The sequence below is a fragment of the Marmota monax genome, unplaced genomic scaffold (genome assembly GCF_021218885.2).
Source record: "Marmota monax isolate L192 unplaced genomic scaffold, Marmota_monax_Labrador192_F-V1.1 WCK01_AAM20220418_F8-fsc00105, whole genome shotgun sequence".
In the NCBI taxonomy this organism is placed as follows: domain Eukaryota; kingdom Metazoa; phylum Chordata; class Mammalia; order Rodentia; family Sciuridae; genus Marmota; species Marmota monax.
Genome location: NW_026692947.1, coordinates 6,538,841 through 6,560,163, shown reverse-complemented (window position 1 = coordinate 6,560,163; position 21,323 = coordinate 6,538,841). Strand labels below are relative to the sequence as shown.

Sequence of the window (21,323 nt, the reverse complement as noted above, 5' to 3'; positions counted from 1 at the left end):
CTTTTTAAGTAGGAGCCTATTACGTCCAAGATATTCAGATCTAAGCATTTTGCAGTGGTTAAACACAAAAAATTGTCTTAAATATTCTTACATTTTACAAAATAAAGACTTAAGAAACCAGGAATTTTAAGGCATCTAGGAGTAAATGGCTCTAGACTATTTAGACCTCATAAAGCATTTTATATTCTTAAATACACCAAAAAAGATCAGCACTTTTCCTCACAAAATCTCCTTACTCTGCCCAGTCGGAAACCAAATCTAATCTTTATTTCTGCCATGAGATCATTTACACTTCCTAAAGTGTCAGGCTCAATGTTTCGCCAGTCAGCGGAAGAATGGCTGCGCCAAATCAGTTTATTTATAACTACTTCAATACTATTCAGGGGCTATATATCAGTAATAAACCAAGGAAGAGCAGGTAGGAGTAGGGGTGAAATAATGGGTAAGAAATTAAAAAAGAAAAGTAGAATGTCAAATCTTAAGTTTCAGAGGGTCTAAATATATTATACCTCCCCTTTATGGGCAGCAGTGAGGACTAAAAGGCCATTCTCTTCTGTCTTAAGATATTAAACTACTTTCTTTTACTGCTTTCTTATACCCTGGGCTTTTTAGCACAGAAAAAAATTCCAACACTTAAAAGGAATACTGATCTATTAGATATATAGCAGAAACAGAAGATAACCTGACAGTCTGGTTACTCAGAATGCATGGAACTGCTTAGAACTATTGCCCGCCCCCCTTTTTTAAATCATGGAAAAGAGAAATTGAGCCACCTCACTAGGCAAATTCAATTTTAGGAGCAGAAAGCTTGCCAGGATCTCAAATATCAGGGCCTGTACACTGAGTTATGTGTAGACAGGCAGAAGAACATCACGTCTGAACCACGTCATTCAGAGGTGACATGTGACCCAGCCTAGGAATTCAGAAAGGGTAACCTGTGTATGTGGTGGCAGCTGATTGGATGTCTGAAAATGGGTTGGAAACAACAGCCAAGTATCTTTGGTGTGTATTTGTCTTTATAGGGAGAAATTAGCCCCTCAACTCTTGTTCACTAAAATAAAAATTTAAAAACACCTTGTGCTAGAGAAGAGTGCTACAGGAACTTCAAAATTTGACAAGTATATACTTGTATACATAATATATAATTATAAGCAAAATTATGTATATTTTTGATTTAGAAACGTTATCTAAAATAATGTAAAAAGAATGACCAGCACACAGGTTCCCCCCCCACAATACTTTATTATGATTTTTGTTATACCTGAGATTACAGTTTCTTTTCAGAAAGAAACTTAAAAATCATACAGACTTGTGGTAGAAAGAAAATTTTCCAGTTATGTTGGGATTCAAAGTGAAGAAGGGACTGTAGGTAAGACAGTGGGGGAAAGAAGAGGGAAAACAAAAAGCCAACTAAGTTTAAGACCAAATTTGAAACTCAAATTTTAAGATGTTTATACTTTATAAGCAAATTTTCATTTAATAATACAAGAAATAAAGTAAAGAAATGTGCTTGTAGAAAGAGGCCCAACATGAGAGTTGGATAGAACAATAGCTCCACCTTGTGACCATTTAGGATATTGTTACCAAAACCTTTTAAGAAATTAGGGTTGCATTTTTACAACTCTAGGTATATAAAAATCACTTTTTGGTAATTTTCTCCAGGGCCTTTTCTCCACTAGGCTTCAAACAGCCAGACTTTAAATTCTTAGCTTACAATGGTCACTTTAGAATTATCGTTATTTAAAAAGTTAAAAAATAAGAATATGAATTTAATGGGTTGCATGGAAAATCGGTAAACTTGAAAAAAATTATATATGAAAAAATTGATAATCACATCTATTTTTTTTCTTTTTGTTTTTATCACATCTATTTTAATAGCCTGAAGGATGGCTATTTATAAAGAGAGAATAAAAATGTAATTATTTTTGAGTGGCTGTTTTGTATAAGGATATAAAAAATCAAAATATTGTATTTTGTAGAAGAGCTCAAAAACAAGGAGAAGTCAATATAGCATGTTTTCTAGGAAGCAAGATAAAATCAAGGTTTTTACTACCTTTCTGAATTCTCACTTTCTTGATAATCTATGAAATAAGACATGGATTGTCAGTTTCTGATAAGCTATGACTATAAATAACAATACATAAATTTCTAATCAGGTTTCGGCTACAATAAATGCCAAGAAATAACTTTTGCTCAAATTTAGTATATTGTAGAAAAAGGGTAAATATCTGGTATAGAAAATTAATACTATGTGTTTACATTAAACTTACCTCCTATTGGAAAGAAAAAATATTCTCAAAAACAATTCAGTCTCACATTTGAGGGGGAACAATTCAATCTCACATTTGAGAGGGAAGTTGAGCAACTTACCTTCCAGATGTAGGCAGCTTCATCACTTGAGCCACTGACTAAAAACTGGTCATCTGGACTAAGACTTGATTTTACGTAAAAGGTAGAGTTCTGGTGTCCATTGAAGATAGCCACTGTCAGAAGAAATAAACAAATCATTTGGTTTTTGTTATTTCCACATAGTGTTCAAATGAATGTACATATTCTAACAAGTTTTATTCCCACATTGAGTACTGAAGCAGATGGTCAAGCTTTATTCACCAAATAACAGGGAACTGAACATTGGCAAAAAAGAAAAAGAAACCATAGGCTCTTTATTAGGTCCAACCTCATGAACTCAGCTATATTTGGCATTAACCAGCTATGCCACAGGAGGAAAATGTGATGAAAAGAATTAAGAAAAAGGGTGCAGGTATTGTTCGATCTTGTAATAAAATAAATATTGGACCCTCTCTCCTTAACCCAAGATAGGGCTTTTTCTATTGCAGTATACATTGGGTCTTACTTCTTAAGACTTCAAGACTCTTGAGGGTATATTTCATATCTTCCTTCCTTTCTAAACTTTATAGTGTTTTGAACAGAGTACATCCTCCAATATTTGTTCCATGAATAGATAAAAATCAGTGAAAAAGGGTCATTTGAACTCTGGCTAAAACTTTATTGTTGGCTTATCTAGGATGTAGGAATATTTTTAGTCCAGCACTTTAAACAGTCTTAATGGTAAAAGTAGCTAGTGGGGTAAACTGTACTCATATGTAAGACTTTAGGCTGGGTTAAGTGTACAGGTTTAGACTTCTCATTATCCATGACAAAAGAACAAGTATTTTTTCTTGTACAATTTGCTTTTGACAGGTTCTTTTAGCCTAAGGAAGACAAAACCTTAGGTGTCTGACACCTGAATATCCCCAAGAAGTACAAGAATCTCATTTATTAGAGAATTTTAGGAAGTATTTAGGCAGGAAAAAAAATCATAATTATTCATCTTCAACTCTTAAACTGTGCCTGGCAAACTGTAGACTAAATTTTCCATTAAACCCATAAGTACTTATTGCCCTCTACTGGTCTAAGAAAAGCTGATATGAAGTACAATGTAAATATTTCAATCTTGCTAATAAAGATCCTTTAAAACCTATATTGGCCTTAATTAACTCAATTTAGTCTTTCTTTGATGATTTGGGGTCCTAACATGATTTACAGTCATCCTTATGAACATCAGTTAATATATATAATACTGTAATATTAAGTTCGGTACCTTTAGTATAAAGTTTTGAAAAGGCAAATAATTACCAGTTGTTACACGTGTGTGCATGAACACATGCATGCACACACATGCACACAGAGCCATCATTCAATTTCTAAGGAACAAATCAATCTAGCTTCTATCTACCTATCTTTGAGAACAAATAAAATTATTTTAGGAGCACAGAAAAAGATCACAAAATTATTAGGAAAGTATTTGATGGCAGAGGGACAAAACGAACTCAAGGTCCTTTTATTGTCACACTATGGGAAAAATTATATAAAAGATCTCTTATATATATGATAATATAATCAGAACAATGTTTTTTCTTTAGACGAAAGATTTTTTAAAGCCTATTTTATATGACTAATTAAAAATCCCAAAAATGATGCTGCCACAGATATCATAGTCCTAACAAGACCACTTAGGGAAATCTTTTGAAACTTATCTAAGATAATAGCTAAAATGACCTAAGTTCTGCACTATTTTAAGATTTCTTGTTTATCAGCACATCTTACTTTAGTAGTTCTGTGGGTGGGTTATAAAATTCAAAGTGTTTTGACAGAACTAGACCTGAGGAAGAATCAGGCGACTAATATATAACTTGTTTGAGTAATTGATAATGTTCTTAGATATAAAATAACTAAACCTTTTTAAAGCATACTTGAAAACCTTGGTTTCTTTTTAAAATGCCATTTATTAGTTTTATGTATCAGACTTTATTTTTATATTCTTGAGGCGAAAAAGAAAGGTGAGGTTGGGAGAAAAAAATCTCAAGAGATAGAATGGCTTCTGTCAAACATTAAGTGGAAGGCTGGGGGGGGGGTGGAACTATATGGGCAATCTGAAAAATTCAGTTAATTTTTTTTCTTTTTGTGGTGTTGGGTGTTGTAGTCTAGGCCTTGAGCATGCTAGGGAAGTGCTCTACCTTTGAGTTACATCACCAGCTGCAGCCCTCTAATTTTAACTAACAAGCCCAAAAAGAGGATAAAGTTGAGCAGAACAGTTTTCTTCACCCTGTAAGATCATTAAATAAAAAATTAAGTTAATTCTAAATATAGGCCAAGGGGTCTGATTTCTGGAGACTACTACAATACAATAAGTCATAATACAGAAAAGAATTCTGCTAACATGTGAAATGACCACAAGGAAAGCACCCTATGAAAATATCACTGCAATTAATTAAAAATACTAAAGTCCTTATATGGCTTAATAAGTTTTGTTTTTTTTTTTTAAATTATCAACAAAAAAGTCCATGTTCGTTTTCTGGCAAGTGAGTTAGTATGACTTATATCTTACCCGGAGAAGTCTTTAATCCAGTCATATTGAACATGTAGACATTGTCATCTGTGCAATTAGCAAATAAAGTAGAGCCAGTTGAATCCAAAATCAGACTTGAGTATCCTGAGAAAAATAAAGTTTAGTCAGCATGTCATGATGATTGTAAACAGACCTGAAGCCAGAATGTGAACGCAAAAATAGATCATTGCAAATGATATCATCAGATAGGAATATTCGAATTTTTGCCCCCAAACATGCAAATAAAAAGTATCCTTCTGTTTTTATCTTTTAAACATCAAAAATGTATGCCCTCATATTAGTTTCTTAAGTCTATGTTGCTGAAAACTAGCCTAATACATATATTTTTTTAATTTAAATTTTCCCAAAAAAGTTTATACAAAGGCTTACCTAGTTTTCGAGTGCTGCTACCTGGGTACAAGAAAGACTTGGATGCTATGGGCTCTTGTCGATAGGCAGTATAATTTTTGCGTAAATCCCATACTTTAATTATCCTAAAAATCAAGACAAATTTATTTTATAGATCTCCCTACCCAAAGAACTTCACTAACATTGAATGTGAAATGACTTTTAATCTAACTCCTCTGGCACATTTACCAGGTATAGTGAGGACATCTCATTGGGAAACAAATTAAACTATTCATACCATTGTGTCCAAGGTCAGGCTTGCCATTCTGACAAGACGGGAAACAGATGTAATATGACCCAGCAATGGGTTACTGGAGTTTACTCCAAGGGAGCGGAAAAGGAAGATGAAAGTTGGATGCTGATAGTCACTGTTCTATTGTTTTAAGAAAAAAACACTTCCTAAGCCTCTGCATATATCCTCTGATATCATAAGTAGCAAGCTCTGTTCCTATGGTTATATCTCTATACATAACTCCTTAAGCCATGTAAGCAAACTTTCCTGTGAAACAGAGAAAAAAATATTTGTTCATTTGTCGGAATAATTGTCTTAATCCTCTACTTCTAGTTTGTAGGCAACTGTGAAAACACAGGCAGTATTCTTGGAAATACAGAGTACACTTTCCTAGCCATTCACAAATATAACTAATAACTTAAGATAATCCTTCATTCTTGCCTGAAAGTTTGGTTCATGAAAGTTTTAGTGTCCTGAAGAGACAATGGAAATCCTAGTTTAGTAACCCGTTACTTTTTGTTTTTTAAATTTGTGATTTGTACTTTTGTTTATTTTTTTATGTGGTGCTGGGCAATGAACCCAGTGCCTCATGCATGCTCTACCACTGAGCCACAATCCCAGCCCAGTAAGCTGTTACTTTTTAAAAGTATTTAAATCTTAAGTCTAGTTAAATTATACCCAGAAACACCAATTATATGTCCCAAATCAGATTTATTCTTTTAAAGATATTCTTAAAGATACCCCAAAATAATAAAAAATTTATTCTTCAAAATAAGAGCCTGTGACTAAATTTTACTGCCATAAGGCAAGCTACCCATCTAGTTTCTTCTCTATTAACAGCAGCAGCAGCTCCTATATGCTAGACAACATGCTAAGTGTGACACTTGTACTAGCTCATTTAATTATTGAGCAAGAGTTCTAGCTTATTATTTTCCTGTATAAGTTTCTTTTCTCAGCTGGGGTACTTGATACGTCAAAAGTTAAAAGCATACATGTTCAATTATAATGGGACTACATGATTTCTCCCTCATGGCTCATGGAAGACCTCATTAAAAGAATAAAGAAATAAATTCTCTTACCCATCCACAGCTCCTGCTGAGACCAATGTATTCTCATCTTGAAACAGGACTACAGTAACACTCTGCTGGAAATCCTAATAGTACCAGAAAGAAAAAGAAAAGAAGGAAATTCTATCTTAAGTATCAAAATCTTCACCATCAAGAGAACAAGGTGTTTAAAAATGGCCTTTCCCCCAAACTCTGAATGAGATTAAATCTTCTCTTTCCAATAATCCTAGATACACAGTAAATCCTAGCAAGAAAATGACCTGAACATCATTAAGTTACAGCATATACCGGTAAAACTTGAACTTGTATTCAAGAAACAAACTAGTGACAAGAAGATCTTACTTGTCTGACATTATAGAGTCTACTTAGAATCAGCCCTACTAATAAGCTATCTACCTCTAGCAAACTCATTTAACTTTCTTGTCTGTTTCATCTACAAAGTGTTGATATCTACCTAGATTATCACATAGGAGTATCTAAAGAATTTTGGATAATATTAAAGGGAGTTAGTAGAGTTTTACCTCCTTTACTGTTAGCTAATAAGGTCTCTTAGCTTAGAATTAGACTCCATGCCTGAAAGGTTACACATTATAATCTCATCTGGATTCTACAGACCACTGTCTGCTTCCATTCATCCATGTATCCCTTATGTTGTGCACTTTAACTATAAATCCGGAACATTAAAAAATCACAGTAAACTGAGATCAAAAGCAATTATTTTCAGGAAAAAAAAAATTCTGGCCTAATTTTAGCTTTTGGCTATTACAGTAGTACTTCTTCTTATACTTCTATAGTGTTTTGCAATATATATAATACTTTCCTAAATGTTTAAAAAATATACAGGCTGGGTGTGGTGGTATGCACCTGTAATCTCAGCTACTTGAGAGGTTGAGGCAGGAGGATTACAAGCTCAAGGCTAGCCTGGGAAACTTATGCAAGATGCTATCACAAAATATAAAGGCTCAGGATGTAGGTCAGGGGCAAAGCACTTGCCTAGCACATGTGAAGCCCTTGGTTCAATCTCTAGTACTGCCAAATAAATAAATAAATAAATAAATAAATAAACAAACAAGCCATCTTTTCCATAGTTTATATTATAAAAAAATGGGGATTCTCTCCCCATAGAAAACCAAATCTGTCCACTATAGTTTGAGAACCACTACTTATTCAGGAGTAAATCTCTGACATCAAAAGAAAATAGCTCCCAATTTTATCCCCAAGAAATTCCCTACAATGAAATTCCATTAAGAATTTCTGCTGTTAAGATCTACATTCATGTATACACCTATAAAACCTTACCACAGAAGGGGCAAGTCCTTTTGAATTCTGTTTCTTCTTGGGTTTTGAAGGGGTTTGCTTGTCTGAGGTATTGTGAGCTCCACTGATTTGATTCACTTGCCTATAGAACCCATCTGAAAGATATTCCAAGGAAACTGATTTGTTTTTTTTCCTGATCTCATGTTGTACATAACATTTGTACAAAAGATCTCAAAATTAAGTAATTTCTGACCAGATTAGTAAAATCAGAAACCAGTAGAACCATCTGTACCATATCTCCTGTGCTGAGATTATAATGTATAATAAAGAAGAAAAGATATATTTATGGTAGCTCTTTTTCTTTCTAGCTAGGCAAGTGCTCTTTCACTAAGTCAAATCCCCAGCCCCTCATAATGTCCAAAATTTGGAAGCAACCAAGATATCCAATAGCAGGTGAATGGATACACTGTGGTACACTAAGAAAGCAACACTAAAAAGAAACGAGTTAATAAAGACATGGAAGAAACTTTAAGGTTACATACTATATGACATACTGAAAAAAGCAATACCATGGATATTAAAAAAAAAAAAATCTATGGTTGCCAAAGCTTTGTGAGGAGATAGGAATGACAGCAGAATAGAAGATTTTTCAGAGCAGTGAAACTATTCTGTATGATAACACAAACAATTAATCTTAGTGTAAAGTATGGGTTTTCAGTTACAATGATGTTTCAGTGTAGGTTCAACAATTGTAATAAGTACACCATTCAAGTAGAAGATGTTGACAATGAGCGAGAGAAGGAGGGATATATGTGTATGTGTGAGATAATATATAGAAATTGCTTAGTTTTGCTGTGAAACTAAAATTGCTCTACAAAATAGTCCATTAAATTTTTAAAAGATCAACAAATGTATTAAAAGTAAATAGGGAGATGATTTGCGCTTTTTGCTTAATGGCATTATGGGGTAATACAAACTTCTATTTAATTTAATCTGGCTCTTTAAAACAACAAAAAAAGGAAGTTTAAATTAAAGGTAACATTCACCAGTGAGCCTATGTATTAACAATTTAAATTCTATCAGTAACTTAGGTAAATGGCCTTACAATTCAGAAGACAATCTGAGGTAAATATTTGACTACAATAGCCCCTGCAACAATCTCTAGGATCCTGACAAATAAATGGTGAGTAGAAATGGGGGCTTGTGAGCACATGTGCCCCCTGGTGGTAATCAGATGAAATCCCGAACACTTTCATTCAATATAATTCAGTATGTGATCATCTCTCCTCTGTCAAACTTAAAATGTACATTTTGGGAGCAAATTTTTGCCACACATACGTCAGATAAAGCACTAATCTCCAGGATATATAAAGAACTAAAAAAACCTTAACACCAAAAAAACAAATAACCCAATCAATAAATGGGCTAAGGAGCTGAACAGATACTTCTCAGAAGAAGATATACACTCAATCAACAAATATATGAAAAAATGTTCAACATCTCTAGTAATTAGAGAAATGCAAATCAAAACTATTCTAAGATTTCATCTCACTCTAGTCAGAATGGCAGCTATCAAGAATATAGACAACAACAAATGTTGGAGAGGATGTGGGGGAAAAGGCATACTCATACTTTGCTGGTAGGACTGCAAATTGGTGCAACAAATCTGGAAAGCAGTATGGAAATTCCTTAGAAAACCTGGAACAGAACCACCATTTGACCCAACAATCCTACTCCTTGGTCTATACCCAAAGGACTTAAAATCAGCATACTAGTAACAACTACATCAATGTTCATAGCAGCTCAATTCACAATAGCTAATCTGTGGAAGCAACCTAGATGCCCTTCAATAGATGAATGGATAAAGAAACTGTGGTATATATACACAATTAAATATTATGCCACATTAAAAGAGAATAAAGTTATGGCATCTGTAGGTAAATGGATGGAGTTGGAGAATATCATGCTAAGTAAGCCGATCCCCAAAAGCCAAAGGCAGAATGTTCTCTCTGTTAAGTGGATGCTGACTCATAACAGGAAGCGGGAAGGCATGGGAAAAATGGAGGAACTTTGGGCAAAGGGGAGGGAGAGTATGGGGGGGGGGTGCGTGGGGGCAGGAAAGATGGTGGAATAAGATGGCTATCTTTACCCTAAGTACATGTTTGACTGCACATATGGTGTGACACTACATCATGTACAACCATAGAAATGTAAAGTTGTGCTGCAATTATGTACAATGAATCAAAATGCATTTAGCTGTCATATATACCTAATTAAAATAAATTTTTAAAAAACTGAAAAAATTTAAAATGGAACTAGATTACCTTTTTTGTTGCACCTGGTGTCCCAGACCATAATGTTGCCATCTCTTCCTCCTGTGCAGAATACAGCTGTGACATAATAAACAGTATACAAGAGGTTAACAGAACCAGCCAATGATATATATTTCAATTTAAATTTTCTAGAATGTCTATTTTAGATACTGAATTTGGTATTGAAAATAAAAATTTTAAACTATACTATCAATAACAAATTGAGAAAACAGTTGTAAAAGAAAGGGATTACAGAAAGCTTACATTGAAAAAACAACTTTATAGAATAATCCCTCTGTGCAAATTTTCCCAAAATCATATAAAATACCTTATAAAATTATAGCAAAATAGACCTAGGGGCTGGGATTGTGGCTCAGTAGTAGAGTGCTTGCCTAGCACGTGTTAAGGCACTGGGTGAGATCCCCAGCACCACGTAAAAATAAACAAATTGTACAACTAAAACAATATTTAAAAAAAAAAACAAAAAACTGAGATCTGTATAAAATGTATAAAGGGGGTTGCCTCTGGAAATGGAATGAGGGCAGTGAACTGAAGAAGGGAATACTAGAGAACTTTGATTTATATGTAGTGTTTTATTCTTTAAAACTAAGTGAGAGACAGGCATGGTGGCACATGCCTGTAATGCCAAAATTTAGCAAGGTCCTGAGCAACTCAGGGAGACCCTGTCTCAAAATAAAAAAATAAAAGCGACTAGGAATGTGTTTCAGTGGTTAAGTGACCTTGGTTCAATCCCTGGCACCAGGAAAATAAAGAGGTAATATTAAGTAGGAGAAACTCTGCTTTCTGTATGAAAGAATGAGCACTTAAGAAATTGTACCTGCATTAGCTGTAAACTGGACAAAATAAAAACCAAAACAACAAAGAAAGCTACCTGAGGGGGTCTGTGGAAACAGAACAAAAACATAAAATTTCAGAGGGGAGTCAACAAATGAAGAACATGATTAGCAGGGGCAATCACTGTTTGTAATTTTACCTTGAGGGCAGCCACAGTGGCAGCATTAATACCAGACAGCTAAAATGCCAATAGAAAAACCTGCCGTGTCTCATGCTAGAAGAGAGAGGAAAAGGAGATGGGGTGCAACAAGAGTTATTAGAGAGTGAAAGGGAGAGAAAAGAAACCCTTAATTTTGTGTTTAAACTCAGTTTTAAGTTTATGGGTGACCACTGAACCATATGTGCAAGAGAAAACTGAAAGCAGTTTGCAACTGAGGTTTTATAATAAAGAACTGATCATCTCATTCACAATATCTGCACAAAGAGTCAGGAAAATGACTTATTGTAAAAAGGAAAAGAAATCAATGAAAGACAACCCAGACACTGACTTATTAGATAAGATTATAATATAGATATGTTAAGTAGAGAAATACACTCTTGTAATTAATAAAAAAAAAATGATAGATCTCAGCAGGAAAACAGGACTTATAAAAAAACAATTTTGAGAACTAAAAAAAAACAATAATTTAAACAATAAAAATTTACTGGTTAGGCTTAAGAATGAGAAAATCATTCAACTTAAGGAGAGCTTGATCAATACAAATCAGTCAATTTGAATTACAGCAAATATGACTGAACATCATGCTTAAGTGAAAGAAGCTATTATCTGAAGTGATTTACTGCACAACCCTGTGAATAAACTAAAAGTCACTGAAATATATACTTTGAGCAAATCTTATGATACCTGCTATGGTTTGAGTATGGCTTATCCCTTCCGAAATCCATGTTGAAATCTGATGACATTTTGGCAGTGTTAGGAGGTGGAGTCTTGAAGACATGTTTGGGTCATGAGAGTTATGCCTTCATGAATGGGTTAATACATTCATGGATTAGTGGGTTATCTTTAGAAGGACTGAAGGCCCTCACCAGGTGCTGAAGTCATTCTCTTAGACTTTGTAGCCTCTAGATCAGTGAGCTACATAAACCTCTATTCTTTATGAAATATCCATTCTCATGTGTTTTGTTACAGTAACAGAAAACAGACTAAACAGTATGTTAGTTTTTTTTTCAAATTTAAGAAAAGTGGGAGAAAGAAGAACAGTATCAAGGATCCATGGGACAATTCCAAAAGGCTAAATACATGAATGAGTAAATAGAGCCTCTTTGTGAAACAAATTTACAAGTCCAAAAAACTGAGGAAGCTCCAAACAGTGTTTGAAGGGAACCATGACTAGATTCATCACAGTCAAACCCTTAAACACCAAAGACAGAAATCCTGAAAGCAGCCAAGTAAAACAACACAATGTATACAAGGAAATGATTTGAGTGACCACAGAGTTCTCAATGGAAACCATAGAGAATGTGGAAAAACACCTTCAAGTAATGAAAGAAAAAAAGCTGTTAACCCAGAATTTTATGTCCAACAAAAATATCCTTCAAGAGTGAGTTTTTAAATTTGTTCTTTTTTAGATATACATGACAGAACATATTTTGACATGTTTTTACAAACATGGAGTATATCTTATTCTAACTGGTATCCCAGTTTTGTGGATGTACATTGTGGTATATTCATATATGTACATAGGAAAGCTGTGTCAGATTCATTCAACTGTCTTTCCTATTCCTATCCCCACTGCCTTGCCTCCATTCCCCTTTATCCAATCCACAGAACTTTTATTCTTCCTCTCCTCCCCTAGATTTTTCAGATATAGGAAAATAAAGGTAATTTATTACCACCAGACATGCACTAAAAGAAATTATCTGTTATCATTTCTATTTCATGCCAAATAGAAATGATAACAGAATATGAAGATAGCATTGCCAAGGGGGAAATCCTGAGTTTTAGACAGTTTGAATTTCAAGTGCTTACCGAGAGGTTAAGGCTAGAAATATAGATCTGGGTAAATTAGTAGAGTGGCAAAAAAAAAAAAAAAAAAAAAAAAAAATTGGAATTAATGAGCCAGGCACACTGGCACACACCTAGAATCCCACAAACTTGAAAAACTGAGGCAAGAGGATCATAAGTTCAAGGAAAGCCTCAGCAACTTAGCAAGACCCTGCCTCAAAATAAAAAATAAAAAGGGCTGGGGATGCGGCTCAGTGGTAAATTGCCTCTAGTTTCAATCCCCAGTAACAAAAAAAAAAAAAAAAAAAGGAATCAATGGAACTGTCCAGAAAAAAGGTATAAACTAAAAGGAAAAGAAGGCAAACACCATATCCTGAGCCATGCCAACACTTCAAGACAGGTAAAAAAAAAAGTGTAGTACACAAAAGCAAAAATGAAGGAATCAACAAAAAGGCAGGAGAACTAGAAGAGAATGCTATCTGGATTCTGAAGAAGGAAATTATTTTAAAAAATTTTAGAAAAGGGCTGAAATGTTTCATGGCTTCTGACATAATTATAAAAATGATTTCAGGAAGAGAGTTAGATGTGGAAAACCGATTGTACCAAATTAAGATGAAGAAATTTGTCTAGTTTTTGTTTACTCTTAAGAAACTTAAGGGAGATAGATAACAGCTAAAAGAGAACACAGGGTTAAGATGTTTTGGGGTATAGATCATAGACATGCTTGAGTCTTTCCTAAGGAGAAACAGACAAAAGTGGGAGAACTTGAAGATACAAAAGCCATGGGGACAAAAGTGAGAGCATAAGATCTTGTGGGAGATCAAAAATGTTTCTCAACCTTAGGTGTATACTAAAAATTCCTTAAGGAACTTTAAAAAAAATAGATACCCGCCCACCTCCCAGAGTCCTATTAAAATGATTTTTTAAAAAACCTCTGTAAGTAACATATGCAAGGTTAAAAACCAGTGGCCTAGGAGGAAGGATTGGTCTTAAACTGGAGAAAAAAGAGTGAGAAAAAAGGTACAAATAAAGCTAAGTTTGTAGAAAAGGAAACAGAAATAAGTTTAAAACTAATTTTAATTTTCTGCTAGAACTTCTAATACCCTCCCCTTTTGGTCACACAAAAAATTTACCTGTAAGTCTACTTTCCTGCCTTTTACATGGCAGAATATTTGGGGAAGGCAAATTCCATTAGTATGATTATACCTAATTAGGATTTGTATCTTACCCATAAAGGGATGAAAAAACTTTATCAATGGTCATTTCTATCATGCTACCCACTAAAAATAAGCAAACAAACAAAACAAAACCTCTACAAAAACAACAAAAAGCTAAGCATTTTTATGTATGAATTATTTTTGTGAGTTAAATAGAATTAGGCATTAATTTTACTAAGTTAGGAAATTAAGGCACAGGGAAATTAAAATAACTTTGCTGAAGAATTTTGAAATCAGATCTAGAATAAAACACAATATATGTTTACAAAAGTGTGGCCTATAGAAAGGAACATGGCTGAAAGAGTGAGTGAGGCTACAAAATATTATTTCACCAATCAAACCATGGGGCCTTGGGGGCAGTTTCCAGCTAGACTTATTCATACTAGAGCACCTATGGACTACTGGAAACATGATAAAAGCCACTTGCTCCAGTGTCTTAACTCAGTGCTTTTTCTACTAGACCATATTGGCATAGATTTATTCACATGCAGAGTTTTGAAAATTAAGTGAAAGGACTGAAAAATATAGTGTTCCCTTTTTCATTCCCCTTTATTTAGGTAAATTTTCATGATCTTAAAACATTTTTATAAACTTAAAGCGAACTCTGAACACAGGAGTGCTGTAAATTAAAACACAGGTCAATTTAACTTTATGCGATAAAGTTGTGTTAACAAACCCATGCCATATATTTCCCTTTTAGAGTTCTAGTCTAAACCAGCTCTACAACTCAGTTAATATCCCTGAGTATTCAGGTAAATAAATGAAAATATTCCTTTTTAAAACAGTGTATTTTTTAATGATAAAGGACTATGATGTTTGTCTCTATAATTCGTGAGAAAGTCAAATTAACGCAGATACTTCTTTGAGGTAAATGTTTATTGGTCTGTTTGTAAAACCTGTTAGTGAGGAACAAATTAAAAGAAAAAAAAAAAAACAACTCTAGGGGAAAAAATGTATTCAGATACCCCTGCTAAGTTTTTCCTCAGTTGCTATAGTACTGTCCTACATATATTATATCACGCTTGTGAGATAAATAGAGGATCAATTGTGTGTAAATACTAGTTGAAAACATACTAGGAAATTGGGTCATTTAAACTAGGTGCATGGTAAATTTTTAGGTAGACAAATGTCCAGTTTGTCAGAATTTTCACCCCATCTTCATACTTCATTTAAATTTTACAAGTAGAATTAATGAGCAACCAATACCAAGTTTTGACACCAATGGACAAAGTTAAGCAGAGGTTTTTTTTTGACTGTTCATAAATTGTTACCTTATCTGTAAATTGAATTTCAAGGACAAGTTGGTGATAACAACCATAAGAATGGGCCTAGAACCAGCTTACTTTCATTAAGGTTTTCAGTCATATTAGAATAAAAATTACCTATGTTGGTAAAGTAACAACTTTTATTAGGGCAAGATAGAAACCTTACAACTTCTTATTTCCCCATCACAAAGAAGGTTAAGGAGACAAAAGAATAAGTAAAATCTACCTTTCTCGAACTTGGAAAAGGCAACTGACTTGAGGCTGCATTGATGACCTTTGCATGTTCCAAGCAGCTCACCAGCTTTAACGTCCCAAAATTTGGCTGTTTGATCACCTGCTGCTGTAACCTTTCAAAAATTCACAGCACAATTTAACAAGGCAAACTTGACCAGAATTTCAAGGACAGATCCCAATAAAATCAAAGTCACTTACAAGCTTAAATTCACCAGGAACCCAGGCAAGGTCAAAGACAGCATTCCAGTGAGCCATCCATTCTAAGTAAAGAAAATGGTAAATATGAAATGTGTAGCCTGTGATCTATGGTAGCCATATCAATAGTATTTTAAATATCTTAAAAACTATAGTGAAAAGATCAATCAGTACCCAATGGACCATGGGCCAAAGAAAACTTGTGGACTCAACATTTCACATTTCCTTCATTACCACACATCAGAATTACAATCTGATGTCCAATTCCTTTCAAATGAGTTGACTAGAAATAATCTCTAAAATGGAACCTTTCTGAAACATTTTCCAGGTCAAAAATCTTCACAATGCTCACTGAAAAAGTTTAGTTTGACATTTAAGGTCTTGCATACTTTGGCCTCTATCTGTTGGAAAGTTTCTCTTACTGTTCTCCAAACCAAACTGGATCATCCACTATTTTCTTATTAGATCCTGGTCTTTCCCAACTCTAAGACTTTGCAAATGCTTTTTCTCCACCTGAAGTGCCCTCTTCCATTTCCACTGGTCTAAATATCACAGTTCAACACAAATGCCCCATCCTTCATGAAAAATTTTCCTAGCCTGCTTTTGTATTTCTATTATTCATAGTCTTTGTTTTATTTTAGTTATTTCAACACCAGACTTTCTGATTCCAGAGTATGAGCTTCTTATAGTTAGTAGAACTTTGCTTTATATATGGGAAATATTCAATATTTAAAGCATTGTTGAACCACATTAAGTGTAAAATAATTAAACTTAAAAAAAAAAAACCTGTTTTTGACTTTAAGATATATTTTTTCTGAACTTTTGTAAAGGTCTTGCCATAGTTAACTGTTATTGTGAGTGATAATCTATTGTTTACTTTTATCCTGGTCCATAAGCAGACATAATGAGAAGTGAATATAACTGGGAATATAGTCCAATAGCAATTTACTTGAACAAAGCTTTATGAATTAGTCCAATAGCAATTTACTTGAAGCTTTATGAATTAAAAATAAAGTTAAAACAAAAATTATAGACCGAGGCTTACCTTTGAAGCACTTCTTTTTACTAGTTTGTGATTCCGTGTTATATAATCTAACGAAGCCTTCCTCATTGGCAACTGCTAATATATGCTCCATGTTGGGAGCTAAAAAAGGAATAGAGTGCATAAAGATTAACACAAAAAACAAGTGTGTATAAAGGTATTAAATGCCTCAAACCATCAAAATTACCTTTAGATAGTCTCTTACTTAAGAGAAGGACTAAATCAAGAGAGGTAATAAACAAGACTAGTACTGACCAAAGTCAAATAAAGGCAATAAAATGATATACACCACCAGCAGACTGAGTCTATTAGTTTTAAATTTCCTTTTCACAACCTTTCACCTCTACTCTTACACTGAGAGTAGGAACAAGTACTCCTATTCCTTTCATATATTCTCTAGTGAATCACAGAAAGATACATATTCAGCTGATTAAAGAGGCATCTACTGGGTAAAACTGCTTTCATGGTTGCTGAACCTTTGCAATTCTTAAAAGTCCTATGCTTTAGAAGAAATATATAATTATGCTAATTACATATAAGAGATTTATCATAAATAATTTATGTAATTATGCTAATTATCCATTTTTTCATAAACCAGAAGAGGATAGTTATTGGAAAATCATAACATCTACCTAACTTACTTTTCTTTGAAGGGGAACCATTACAATGTATTTTCCCTCTAGGCAGGAAATATATTATTTCTGTCCAAGCTTAGCCTAGACAGTAATTCTCTTACCAGAAGAGAAGGTGCATCCAAAAGGAGGAACTGGGACCCCTGTTTCTCCATAAGAAGTGTGTTCATCATGACAGCTGCACTGATAACCAGTTAGAAGGGACTGTAAAGGGTAGTGTGAAGACCAGCCTAAAACAAGAAAATTCCTTATAGAACTTCAATAACATCACATTTTACACTTTTAACAAATGCAGAGGTAAATGTTATTCTTAAAGAGCCTTATAAATTTAACATATCTTCATTCACTACGTTTGGTCCCCTAGAATACTTAGTTTTAAGATCCTCAGAAGTCAAAGTGCACTCCCAATTTCTGGTGAGGTATAGCTTTGGGCTTATCATCTTTAATGGTACATTAAGATTAGAAGGAACAACTGCCCTTTGTACATTAAAAAGTTTTTGTACCCTTTCCCAACAGAGACAACCATAAAAGCATTACCATTAAAACCGCTAATTCCCTTCCACAAAAATTTTACTGTTTTTGAAGCCTCCAAATCAACATTACTATAAACTCTCAAGTTACCTAGCAACCAACACGTTGTATCTATATATCTACAGATACATGTGAGTTCAAAAAGTTAAATGAAATAATGTGTTGGTGTGCCTATTATAGTCAGTAACATATTCACTTACTAAGTAATTTTACTTCCTTTTTCCTTATAGTGCTTGAAATTCTAGGATTCTAAAATATTTACAGCAATAAGTCATAATATCTTCAAGAATATAACAGCAATTTTAAAGGAAAGCATTATGTATCTACCCTTAGAAGATATTCAATTATCCCTGGCTAGTAGTAGGATTAGAAAAGCCTTTAGAGAAGATCTTGAAAGATGAGTAAATCCTAAATAGTAATAAGCTATCTTGTTTATTTTATAATATTAACATGTATGTCAATATGTGTTTTTAAATACATACAGGTTGAGTATCCCTTTTTTAAAATGCTTGGGACCAAGAATGTTTCAGATTTCAGAGATTTTTCAGATTTGGGGATATTTGAATAGATTTTGCCAGTTGAGCTCCCCTTATCTGAAAATCAGAAACCTGACACTACTTGAGCATCATATTTCTATGCAAAAACTTTCAAATGTTAGTGCATTTCAGAGTTCAGATTTTTGGATTAAGGATGCTCAACTGTGAAAGAAACATTCATCCAATAAATAATTAATGAAAATGAATTGTTAATTAAGCATCTGAAGAAACAATGAGTTCACAATTTCTTGAGAGCTGTCTGATTAATTAACAAGTTCACATTTTAGGCTACTTTCAATTCTTACTTTTCATCAAAAGTACTGTTTTAGAAGATATTTTAGCCTGACAGAACTCAGACAAATCTAGATTTTCACAGCGATGTCTGAAACAATTAGTAGAAAGGAGGCAAAGAAATTTAATCCAGATTTAACAATTATTCCTAGGGACATTTCCTTAATATTTCAACCTGTAAACAGGTTGTTAAAGACTACTAAAAGAAGAATACAATAATCATGTATGTTGAGCTCATAAATATCCGACAGAATAAATTTAAAAACAAAAGCCTCTGTTCTCAGAATATATAAATCTATACGTGATGTAGGACTTAAAAATTGTCTAATAAATGCAATACAAAAATTCAAAAGGGAATCTTGAACAATTAGATAGAACTGAAGATAATACATTTGGAAAATTTTACTTTTTACAAGCATTCATTGACTCCTTAATTTTGACTCATTGCCTTCAACTAATATCCAAATAGATGAATAGTCTAAAGTGACTTGGGACGGGGCTGGGGTGGGGAGGAGTTCCCATCTACTCCTTTTCTTTAATTCCCTTCAACACACACTTCATTGTTTTTTTTGAGCTACCTTAAATTACTTCTGGATCTTTATTGTGCTATGAATAAGAACCTGCAATGCCCCACAACACTCATTTGGAAAACCCTATTATTTCCTCAAAGTACAAATTAGGGCCTTGAGATTACATGCAGATTTCCCAAAGAGTATACAAGGACACGAGAATAATAACTATTTATCAAAATTTGTTATTTACATCGCTTCTATCAATTGCATGCTATCAACTATGATGACAATGCAGTCCAAGAGAAATTTTTAGCAGTTGGAATCCCATGAACACAGAAAACAGCAATTTAAATACATTTTTTGACACATAAGGAGATCAGTAAAAACTTTTCAAGCATACAATTAAATATTATATCAGGATAAATTCTGTGGGAGAAATAAAATTAAAATAAACTCAAGAGGAAACAGTAACTTTGCAGAATGCCTAAAGTTTGTTCATATTTTTTTTAAAATAGATATGATTGTCAAATCACTTTAGTATTTAATTCTATTATACAATTAAAACAGTGATATAGCATTTTTACTTTAAGATGTCAATGTTCATATTCTAGCCAGAAATTATATTCTTTATAAGTGTTTAAACTGATAACAGAAACTTTCAGATACCAATTTTAAAATATCCAGTAGTCATATTTCCATTTTATAAAGATCACTAGTAGTAATGTAAAGAATAAACGAAGAGAAGAAAACTAAGAGGTTTTAGGAGACTTGCTTTATAGTTCAGACAAGGTTACTAGGGTTCAGTCAGGAAATGAAATTGTAGAGCAGACCCAGTATATGATAAAGAGGCAGGAACAGTGGGAATGAAGAGAATATGTTGTAATCAAGATATTTTGAAGGAAAATTTTCAATATGTAATAGTGAGGGAGATGGGGGTCTTTAAGTGACTCTCAGGTTTCTGGCTAGGAATACTGGTTTAAAATAATGGGGCCACTCCACAAAACAAAAAATATGGTAGGTTTAGGGAAAAAGTGATCATTTTGGGGGTATTTGAATTTGAGATGTGATCATTTTGGGGGTATTTGAATTTGAGATATCTGCGAGACTGACCAACTTGGTGAAGATGAATCTACATAATTCTTATAGAAATAACTGTACAATATAGGAAATATAAGGTTGTAGGCAGTAGGGGAAGAAGCCCCATTTATGACTATAATCATACATGGGAGTAGAGAGAAAGGAAAAGGGTGGCATGCCAACCCAGAAGGGAAATGGAGATAGTTGTGCAGATTTCAGTAACATATAATAAGAAATGTCAGTGCCTACCGAATAACAATGAATATTTGTGAAGAGGAAAAAAGTAGACAGATTGCAGAATTAGGAGAAAATGTGTCACAAAACAGGCCGAATAGCTTTCCCAGGTTACACATATAGTGTGAGAATAGAACAGAAATCAAAAATCAGGCAGTTTAACTCCAAAGACAGTTAATCAATGTGTTGAGGACCACATGGCACAGAGGACTGCAGAGGACGGAAATTATTTAAGCAAGGTCCTAGAAGAGACAGAAAGAGAAGCATTTCGAGCGGAATTACAAAGATCATCTAAGAGGGAATTACAAAAGGATGGTAAAAAGTTTTAGATTGGAAGGACGAAGTTGAAAGAGTGTACAATCTGTTTCAGCATCCTTTCCCTAGACCTAAATCCTTAAGTATAAATGTTCCCTTCCAAGATTCTTTTCTTTTAGCTTTCCACGTGGCTTTAAGGGGGAAGAAGGACCTCTGGATAGACATGATCTTTAAATGAGTGAGATTTCATTTCTGTCCAAAGGTGGTCAATAAAGACACAACACCCTTATCGGAAAGATTCGGGTTGGTGACACTTTCCAAACCTAGGCTCAAATCTC

At 33.7% G+C, this 21,323-nt stretch overlaps 1 protein-coding gene across 1 annotated transcript in view; it reads right to left on the bottom strand.

Annotated features, from left to right (window-relative positions):
* The window catches only part of Dtl (denticleless E3 ubiquitin protein ligase homolog), a 61,991-nt gene that overhangs the window by 39,713 nt on the left and 955 nt on the right, over positions 1–21,323 (bottom strand). The window contains exons 2-11 of the mRNA XM_046452266.2: positions 17,654–17,779; positions 16,921–17,019; positions 15,879–15,940; positions 15,673–15,793; positions 10,177–10,242; positions 7,895–8,007; positions 6,608–6,681; positions 5,279–5,382; positions 4,889–4,993; positions 2,371–2,483 (exon numbers count right to left, since the gene is read on the bottom strand). Of these exons, the coding sequence (XP_046308222.1) occupies positions 2,371–2,483; positions 4,889–4,993; positions 5,279–5,382; positions 6,608–6,681; positions 7,895–8,007; positions 10,177–10,242; positions 15,673–15,793; positions 15,879–15,940; positions 16,921–17,019; positions 17,654–17,779 (983 nt within the window). The remainder of the gene's footprint in view (positions 1–2,370; positions 2,484–4,888; positions 4,994–5,278; positions 5,383–6,607; positions 6,682–7,894; positions 8,008–10,176; positions 10,243–15,672; positions 15,794–15,878; positions 15,941–16,920; positions 17,020–17,653; positions 17,780–21,323) is intronic.